Genomic DNA, 10,482 nt, shown 5'->3' with positions numbered 1-10,482 from the left:
GTGGTTGATCCTGGATCGACTCATTCTTATATTTGCATGAATTTGGTATCTAGTAAGAATTCACCTGTTGAGATTACTGAGTATGTGATTAAAGTGTCGAAACCCTTAGGCAAATATGTTTTAGTTGATAAAGTCTGCAACAGTTATCCTTTAATGATTCGGGGTCACTGTTTTCCGGCTGACTTAATGCTTTTAACATTTGATGAGTTCGATGTAATTCTTGGAACGGATTGGTTGACTCTACATGATGTCATAGTGAATTGTGGACGAAAGATTATTGAATCGAAATGTCAAGATAATGAAATTCTTCGGATTGAATCAGATGAGTCGGGTGAGTTGCTTATTGTGATTTTGTCGATGTCAACTCATAGGTATGTAAGAAAAGGTTGTGAAGCTTATCTTGCTTATGTACTAAATACAAAAGTGTCTGAATTGCAGATTGAATCTGCGCCGGTAGTTTGTGAATACTCGGATGTGTTTTTGGAAGAGTTGCCTGGGTTGCCACTGATCAAAGAAGTCAAGTTTGATATTGATTTAATATCAGGGACTTCACCGATATCGATAGCTCCGTATAGAATTGCTCTGACCGAATTGAAAGAATTGAAATCTCAGGTGCAAGAGTTGACAGATAAGGGTTTTGTGAGACTGAGTTTTTCGGCCTAGGGTGCACCAGTGTTATTTGTCACGAAGAAAGACGGATCCAGGAAACTGTGTATAGATTATCACCAACTTAACAAGGTTACGATAAAGAACAAGTATCCTTTACCAAGAATTGATGATCTGTTTGACCAGTTGAAAGGGGCAACCGTGTTCTCGAAGATAGATTTGAGATCTTGTTATTATTAGCTGAGAGTTAAGGATTCAGATTCAGAACGAGTACAAGCATTATAAATTTCTTGTTATGCCTTTTGGATTAGCTAATGCTCCTGCAATTTTTATGGACTTGATGAATCGAATCTTCAGACCGTATTTAGATAAATTTGTGGTTGTTTTTGTTGATGACATTTTGATTTATTCACAAGATGAGTCTGAACATGCTGGGCATTTAAGAATTGTATTGCAGACCTTGAGAGACAAACAATTGTTTGCTAAATTCAACAAAAGGAATTTTGGCTTTGAGAAGTCGAATTTTTGGGATACATTGTTTCAGCAGAAGGTATACGGGTTGATCCGAGTAAGATTTCAGCAATTGTTGATTGGAAACCATCGAGAAATGTATCTGAAGTTAGAAGCTTTTTGGGTTTGGCTGGTTACTATTGGTGTTCTGTTAAAGGATTCTCGATGATTGCCACACCTGTGACCAGATTGTTACAAAAAGACGCGAAATTTGAGTGGTCCGAGAAATGTCAACAGAGTTTCGAGCAGCTAAAAGCATTGTTAACTGAGGCACCAGTATTAGTACAACCTGAGTCGGGAAAAGACCTTTTGATTTTTAGTGATGCGTCATTGAATGGTTTAGGTCGTGTGTTGATGCAAGAGGGTAAAGTGATAGCTTATGCCTCGAGATAATTAAAACTGCATGAAAAGAATTATCCAATGCACGACTTGGAATTGGATGCTATTGTGTTTGCTTTAATAATTTGAAGACACCATTTATTCTATAAGAAGTGTCACGTCTTTACTGTTCACAAGAGTTTAAAGTATTTAATGACTCACAAAGATTTGAATTTGCGACAACGAAGATGGCTCAAGTCGTTGAAAGATTATGAATTAGAGATCGACTATCACCAAGGGAAAGCGAACATAGTCGCAGAAGCCTTAAGTAGAAAGTCTATGTTTCCTTTGAGAACGATGAATATGCGACTAACCTTTTCTGATGATGGATCGATTTTGGCTTAGTTGAAAGCTAAACCAGTATTTCTTTAACAGATTTTTGAAGCTTAGAAATGTGATAATGAATTACAAGCTAAAAGATTTCTGTGAGAATCGAATAGCGATTCAGACTATCAGATTGGATCCGAGAATTGTCTGATGTTCCGAGGTAGGATTTGTGTACGAGGGATACTGAACTGATTCAGAAAATACTTCACGAAGCACACAGTGGTTGTTTATCTATTCATCTGGGGACTACAAAGATGTATAATGATTTGAAACAATTATATTAGTGGTCGGGCATGAAAGGAGACATTTTAGAGTTTGTATCGAGATGTTTGATTTGTCAACAAGTAAAAGCAGGACATCAGGTGCCTTCAGGTTCACTTCAGCCTGCGATGATACCCGAGTGGAAATGGGATAGAGTTACGATGGACTTCGTATTGGGATTAACCCTGACTCTGAATAAGAAAGATGCTGTTTGGGTTGTTGTTGATAGGTTGATGAAATCAGCTCATTTCATTCCAGTACATACCAATTATTCACTTGATAAACTAGCTGAATTGTATATTGCTGAGATTGTTAGATTGCACGTGGTGCCTACTTTTATTATTTTGGATAGAGATCCGAGGTTCACATCGCAATTTTGGAAGAAATTGCAAGAAGTGTTGGGTACAAAGTTGAATTTTAGTACGGCATTTCATCTACAAATCGACGGTCAATCTGAGAGAGTGATCCAAATTCTCAGAGATATGCTTCACTATTGTGTTTTAGAGTTCCAAGGTAGTTGGGAGAAATATCTTCCGTTTGTCAAATTTTCTTATAAAAATAGTTTTTAATCGAGTATAAAGATGGGACCGTATGAAGCATTGTATGGTCGCAAGTGCCAAACTCCGCTATACTAGATCGAGCTTAGTGAGAAATAGATTCACGGGGTTGATTTGGTCAAAGAAACCAAAGAGAAAGTGAAAGTAATTCATGATTGTTTGAAAATAGCTTCAAATTGATAGAAATCGTACGCAGATTTGAAACTGAAGGATATTGAATTTTAGGTTGGTGATAAAGTGTTTCTGAAAGTGTCACCGTGGAATAAAATTCTTTGATTTAGTCGCAAAAGCAAGTTGAGTCCGTACTTCATTGGGTCGTATGAGATTATTGAAAGAATAGGGTTAGTGGCATGTCGACACTACAGGAAAACAGACTTTTAGCGCGTTTTTTTTATCAAGCGCCGCTAAAACTATTTGCGGCTTTTTCACAAGCACCGCAAAAAATGCCGCTATAGCAAACGTCGCAAAAATTTGCGGCGTTTGTGTGAAACCGCCGCTAAAAGTCGTGACATTTAACAGCATTTGTGGGGAAATCGCCGCTATAAAATGGACCTTTAGCGGCGCTTTTCTCACAAACGCCGCTAAAGAAAATAACATTTAAAAAATATATTTTATTTTAATTAAATAATATTTATTTCTATGATAAATATTATATTATGTTTAATTTTTTTGAACTTTAAACTATATACTTTTAAGGATAAATAAAAAATATTAATTAAATTAAATTTTCTATTAAAATTTAAACTTCAAAACTAAATTTAAAAATTAATGAATTTAAATCAACAAAACAAGAACATTGATCAAGTTAAAAAAAAAAGACAATAAAGAAATTAAGCGTCAAACATTAGCTCCAATAATTGTTCAAAATTTAAGACAGCTACATTCAAATAGAAAATAAATAACAACTAAAGCATCCAATGGAACATAATTTCACTCTTCATCACTAAATGTTTCCTCATAAACATGGCTTCATCCAAAACAAAACCTCGTACCATTACAATTTGACTTTTAAGCAAAAGCTGCTGCAACCTTCTTTCTTGGTGCTGCTTTAGTACCTATACATCACCCCCAATAAAAAATAAGAACATTTTGAAAGAAAAGAAAAACCCAAAATTTCTTACAAGAACAGAAATACGCAATGGAACTAAAATTAGAAAGCAATGAGCCTAAGGACATTAGCATTTTCCTACCTTCCCTGAAACCTGTCTTGAACCTGTGAGGAACGTGGCGAAGATACCTCTATACACCTGTGATGGAGATGTTAGCCTAATCTAATTGAAACCAACAACTAGAAACACAAATAATCACACAAGTTAAAAAACCCAAAATAAGTACTTAAACACTTCAATTTACAGCATGTAAACACTTCAATTTACAGCATTCAAACACTTCAATTTGCAGCACTTTAACATCTCAATTAACAGCATTTATACACCTCAATTACAGCGATAAAACATCTCAATGTCCAGCAACTAAACACTTCAATTTGCAGTACTTAAGCAGTTCAATTTGCAACATTTAAGCACTTCAATTTACAGCATTGAAACACTTTAATTTACAGCATTCAAACACTTCAGTTTGCAGCACTTTAACACTTCAATTTACAGCATTTAAACACTTCAATTTGCAGCACTTTAACATCTCAATTAACAACATTTATACACCTCAATTACAGCAATAAAACATCTCAATGTGCAGCAACTAAACACTTCAATTTGCAGCACTTTAACACTTCAATTTACAACATTTAAACACTTCAATTTGCTGCACTTTAACATCTCAATTAACAACATTTATACACCTCAATTAACATCTCAATTTCCAGCAACTAAACACTTCATTAGTGATGCACTAGCAGGTTAATTAAAGCCTGAAATTGCTTCATTAAAAAATTATAAAATATACTTCAAACATTTTACTTTAGAAATTGAGGGTAGTAAGCAGTTTATTAAAAATTAAAAAAAAAAGTAATATAAGATTTTTATTATAAAATATTTAATAAAAAAGTTAAAATTACAAATAATTATAATTAAAATTAAATGAATATAATGAAACTTAACCAAACCAAGATATTGATTCATTGAAGTTATCAAAACCTAAATAGTTTTTGTTTTTAATTTATGACAACATTAATTATAATTGATTATGTTGACTAAATGCCATTTGAAACATGAGTATGATGACACAGTAGCAGAAATATGAATATAAACATGCAAACAGATGCATGTAAGCCTGCAAACAAACACATCAAGAACATGCACATGTCCATTAAAAGGTCGTATTTCTTTTTCTTTCTTATAATAAGGAAAAATGTCAAATCTATTTAAAAGGAACAAAATTAACAAGACGACAGTCAGAGATAAAGAGAACAGAAAATTTAAACAAGAGCAAAATCAATTATCAATCTAAATACAAAAGTAGAAGTTATCAATGCTTGCTTGGATCAAAGTCATCTATGAACTATGATTACCATTTGTCCTACAGCCACAGACAACACACACCAAAAAGGAAAAACAACTATGAAATACAATTTGTCTTTCATGTGGGTGGAGAGACTCTTAATTTGTTTGTTTACGTCTGCAACAACAGAGAGAAAGAGCAGGGAAATTACCAATTGATACAGTCAGCCTCTTGTGCCAAAGAGTGACAGATTAATTTGCCTAGGACAATATAGTGAAATCAATGCCTTCAATTTCCTAGTGTGTTTTTTCAAATATTTTTTTCTGTTGGTTTGCCAAATCTCGTACTATGATTTGCAGCTGAAATTTGATGTTAAATTATTTGATTCATTTGGTTAGAATATAAAATTAATATGTTTGATTGGCGAAATTTAAGATTAAATAAAAGTACATTTTACTCAATTGTTCTTGTTATAAAATTTATTTTTTTAACAAGTTTAGTTCCTTTGATATTTTAAAAAATTATGATAAATTATTATAATTTTTATTTTTTGTATATACTATATGGCATTATAGTGTTCTAGCCTCTAAAACCCTCCACTATATAAACATAATAAGGACGAAAAAGAAAACACAAGAAAAAGATAAAAACCTTTTGTAATGCAATTCAAGTAGCTTCTCTTTCTCTTTCCCGTTGCTTTTTCAACTCAACCTCTGCCTTCATTTTTGCTGCTGCTTCAGCAGCTAAGATTTGAGCTTCAATCTTTTCCTTTTCTGTGAAGGTTCAATCATCATCTATAAGATCTCAAGGCACACTATTGCCTCACAAATACTTAACCAACTTAAAACTACTACTACTAATAGGAACTGGTCCCTGCATGCACCAGAAGGACTAATATTCCTAATCACTCAAAACATATCTAAAATTACCATTAAATATAGATATATATCAAGCCAACCAAACAAATCATTTCATTTCTCTCATTCAAGGATAACCTAAAGATATAAACACATTAGCACATCAAACATGAAAGAAAGCGAAACTGTGGAATTTGGTTTCAAATTTATTATCGTATAGGAAGGCACATATTGCATCATCCTGATAAGATTGAAATGGCAGACACAAGCAAGAAAACAAGCTAAGTTTTTTAATAGTTCATAGATTAAAGCAGTTCAAAATCTATAATGGCAAGTAAAAAGAATTTAAGTGAACAAGTTATTTGATAGAGAGCTTCACTTCATCTTTTTAATTCCATTTGATAAGAGAATTAGAAGACCTTTTCGTTGTTAGTAGCCAAAATAAAACTTTACATGATCCAATAGTGCCTTCTTCTGAGCTTTTAGAATAGTGTCTGCAAAACGACGTTTTAGCATTGCAGTACGGAGTAGTGTCTGCAAAACGACGTTTCAGCATTACAGCACGGAGATCCTTCTTTGGTGACATTGGCACAACAAAAGTAGGAGTTGACAATCCTAATCAAATGATAGAAAACAATATAAATCAAAATCAAAGGAACCCTATTCAGTTTCAGAGATTTACCTCACCAAAATATTTCTATGATTTCTATAACCAAATGATTTACCATGTCCTAAGAACATCATATTGAATGACCCACCAACAACATTCTCTTCAATCTCAATCCTACAAATTAAGGAAATTAAATAAAGTTAAAGCCAGAAAATTTGAACAAAATTAATGAAAAATATAAAAACCTAATTTGAAACAAAACAATTCAGCCTTAAAACAAGTGTATACAAACCTGAAATTTGACCTAGCTCTCTCCTTGAACCTTTCCAACTGTGCCTTAATATACCCTGCTACTTCTCTCAAACCCTGACACCCTTCCAATTGAATAACGAAAACCCATAATCACTAACATAAAGCCCTACTCTACCACAGAAAAAAATTTGAATTTTTTCTTTCCATTTCAGCTACCTTCAATCTAAGCAGTGAGAATAAACTAATAAGAATAGTAATGATTTAAAGCTATCCAGTAAAATTGAAAGGAAAAAAAAAGAAAAAAAGAACAGGACATGATGGAAAGAAAGTTAAAAGAGAAATATCAAATTAAATCCAAATAAAAACACAACAAGCACTTCAATATGAATTCAAAGATAGAAAGGGAAAAAACGCAATTCCATAAGGTATGCAACCTGTCCTAAATCTCCCATCAACTTGAGACGACGAGGGTTATCCTCAGAACCTCTGAAGGGAACTAACACCTGAGATCCCATTTTAGCTAAAATAAAAAGAAAAAAAATTAGTATACACAAATAAACCTTAAAACAACAACAACAACAGCAAGCTCTCCGTAATGTACACATTAAGGCAAAAAAATGTACAATAATAACTACGAGTTTAAGTTTAAATTACCCAGTTGTTGCACAAGATAACAACCAAGGAATCCAGTAGTGCTGAAAACAGTAGCTATAATGTCACAACTGGGTATGGAGTTAAAAGTTCTGAATGAGCAAAAGTTATTGAGCAAAAGAGTAGCTAAATTTTATTTGGGGGATTTAGGATGAGAAGAAAAGTTGTTTTTTTGGGAGTGGGCGGGATTTTTATTTTTTTTGGTAAAATAATGGCTTTTGGCGACGTTTTTTAAAAAAACGCCACTATAGGTTAATTTTTTGTGGCACTTTTGAGAAAAACGTCACTATTGCTTAATTTTAATTTTTTTCATTTTTAATATATTTTTTTCTATTTTTTTCAAAATTTTTGCATTGAGATTATCATTTTTTAGAATTTTTTTAATTTTGAATATTGAACTTTTTAACTGAAATATGGAATAAAATATTAAATATTAAAATTTTAAGTTCTTTATTTTTTATTTTTTTAATTTTAATTTTTTAATTTTAATTTTTTTGAAGATTTTTATAATTTTTAAATTATCATATAAAATACAAAAGGAAACTTTAACAGAAATAAAATGAAAATGATGAATTAAAAAAATATAAAATGACACAGCAATACAAACATTATTCTTTTAAGTATGGTCCGCATTAGTTGTTTAGATTTTTATATAAATGGCATTTAATTATATGTATACACCTAAATTTTGATAGAGATACATCTCAGAATTATATATGAATTCCGGTTTAATGTGTAATTGTAGCGTGAAATTCTAATTGTGGTTTAAATTTATAGTTGAAACTTTAATTTTGATTTAATCATACACATTTTAAAAAATAAATACATCAAAATATTTTTATATGGAATAAATATAAATATTGATGTATGCAATATATAAATATAAAATGATGTTATATCAATAATTGTGTTAATAATTCACAAGAACTGGATCAAATTAAAGTTTATGTATACAATTGCATACTAAACCTTAAACCCTAAACCTTAAATCATAAACCTTAAAATAGTAACTCATAAACCTTAAACCCTTAACCATATACCCTAAACCGTAAACCCTAAACTATAATCATAATTAATTCAATATTTTAAAATTAATACTATCTCTTTTACAATTATATAAGAAAATATTTATCATATAAATATAAAACACTAATTAATCTAATCCTTAAACCCCTAATCACTAAATCCTAAATCCTAAAACATAAACCATTAACCTTGAACCCCTAACCCTTAACCCTTAACCCCCAACCCTTAAACCTTAAACCCCAACCCTTAAACCATAAACCATAAACCATAATCCCTAAACCCATAATCCATAAACCTTAAACCCTTAACCATACACCCTAAACCATAAACCCTAAACTATAATGATAATTAATTCAATATTTTAAAATTAATACTATCTCTTTTACAATTATATAAGAAAATATTTAACATATAAATTAAAAAACAATCAGTCATATACCAAAAAATCTTTAAAATTATTTTAAATAATAGTATTTTTTTTCATTTTTAACAAATATTTTAACTTTCAAATTTTTTCTACGTGTATTATTTTTTCTGAAGAATTTAAATATTCAATTAAAAATAAATTGTATTTTAATATAAATAAACCAGTTAAATTATAAATAGACGGATGAAATGTTTTTTGTGGCGTTTTTCAAAAAGCGCCGCTAATACTCTATATATAACACGATAGCGTTTTGCAAAACTTTTTGCTGCGTTTTTTGAAAAACGCCGCTAATACTCGATCTATAGCGGCGTTTTCCAAAAAGTGCCACTAAAGCTGCGGTTGTGAGCATAATTTTTTGCGGCATTTTTTAAAAAAGAGTCGCTAAAGGTGACCTATAGTAGCGTTTTTTAAAAAGCGCCGCTAATGCTCGATCTTTAGCGGCATTTTCAAAAAGCCCCGCTAATGCTTGATCTTTAGTGGCATTTTTCATTAAAACGCCGCAAAAACCACCGCTAAAAACCTGTTTTGGTGTAGTACGACTAGCCTTACCATCGGAATTAGAAGGATCCACAATGTATTTCATGTGTCTATGTTGCGATGAAATCAATCAAATCCATCGCATGTAATCCCACCATTAGAGATTGAGATTCGACCCGATATGACATATGGTGAAGAACCGATCAAAGTGTTAGCTCAAGAGGTTAAACAGTTGAGAAATAAAAGTATAGCTCTAGTGAAAGTTTTATGGCAACGACACGGAGTTGAGGAGGCTACTTGGGAACCCGAGGAAGCTATGACAAAATAGTACCCTAACCTCTTTTCTAGTAAGATTTTCGGGGACGAAAATCCCTCAGGGGGAGAGTTATAACAACCCGTTTTTGGGTCAAAAAGGAACAGTGGTTTTGAGACCACAAATCTGAAGTAGAAATATTCATTTTATTACTATTTTAAGGTCTACAGCATGATAGAATAATTGTGTGAAAATTTCGTTAAGAAATTTTATCAATTGAGTGTTCAATTTGACTAGAAGGGCTAAATTACAGTAGGTGCAAAACTTGAATTCTATAAGTTAAAGGTGTCTGATTGCTATGAGATTTTAATTAGAGGTCCTTAGATGGTCGTTAGACCAATATACTTAGGGTGGACAAAAATGGACATGGTTAGGTGAAATTTTAAAGTTCTGTATTAAGGGTATTTTAGTAATTTGGTATATACAGACAAAATTTACTAACATAAAAGTGTCCATCCTCTTCAATTTCATCCCCCATAGCTGAAATTTTCAAGGGAACCATAGTTAGGGTTTGGCCAATTTTCAAGCTAGATTGTAAGTCCGTTCTTGTCACGTTTTTAATGATTTCTATATTTTTGAAATCGTGGTAACTTGATCTAGCTATTTTAAGGACTAATTTGAGAGAAATTTAGAGTCTAAAATTTTACCTATGTTGAATATGCATGTATTTTGATGTTTGATGATAGAAAATGCATGTTTGTTGTTAAATAAACAACATTTGTAAAGTGATTTTTGATGAAAATGTTAACTAGGGACTTATTTGTAAAATGTTGTAAAGTGTGTGGTAAAGTGTGAATAAATGAGAAATGTGGGATTTAATGAGTAAGGGT

At 31.7% G+C, this 10,482-nt stretch overlaps 1 protein-coding gene across 5 annotated transcripts; it reads right to left on the bottom strand.

Annotated features, from left to right (window-relative positions):
- Nucleotides 1–3,439: 3,439 nt before the first annotated feature.
- Nucleotides 3,440–7,610, bottom strand: LOC107931255 (uncharacterized). 5 transcript variants are annotated; one of them, XR_005905190.1, is made up of 8 exons: nucleotides 7,413–7,610; nucleotides 7,193–7,278; nucleotides 6,799–6,880; nucleotides 6,622–6,680; nucleotides 6,350–6,511; nucleotides 5,691–5,812; nucleotides 3,830–3,886; nucleotides 3,440–3,694 (listed from the first exon to the last, which is right to left on the bottom strand). XR_005905190.1 is itself a non-coding variant. In XM_016863100.1 (8 exons), exons 2-6 carry the CDS (start codon nucleotides 7,271–7,273, stop codon nucleotides 5,797–5,799), a joined length of 426 nt encoding a protein of 141 aa, XP_016718589.1. In that variant the 5' UTR covers nucleotides 7,274–7,278; nucleotides 7,413–7,570; the 3' UTR covers nucleotides 3,440–3,694; nucleotides 3,830–3,886; nucleotides 5,691–5,796. The 5 variants fall into 5 exon arrangements, 2 of the variants coding, with proteins under 2 accessions (XP_016718589.1, XP_016718590.1); XR_005905189.1 differs by having other exon boundaries at nucleotides 6,799–6,981; nucleotides 7,413–7,570; XR_005905188.1 differs by having other exon boundaries at nucleotides 6,316–6,511; nucleotides 7,413–7,570.
- Between the last annotated feature and the right edge of the window lie 2,872 nt (nucleotides 7,611–10,482).

This window comes from Gossypium hirsutum, chromosome A11, assembly GCF_007990345.1.
Source record: "Gossypium hirsutum isolate 1008001.06 chromosome A11, Gossypium_hirsutum_v2.1, whole genome shotgun sequence".
In the NCBI taxonomy this organism is placed as follows: Eukaryota; Viridiplantae; Streptophyta; class Magnoliopsida; order Malvales; family Malvaceae; genus Gossypium; species Gossypium hirsutum.
This window is presented reverse-complemented; position numbering and strand designations above follow the sequence as displayed.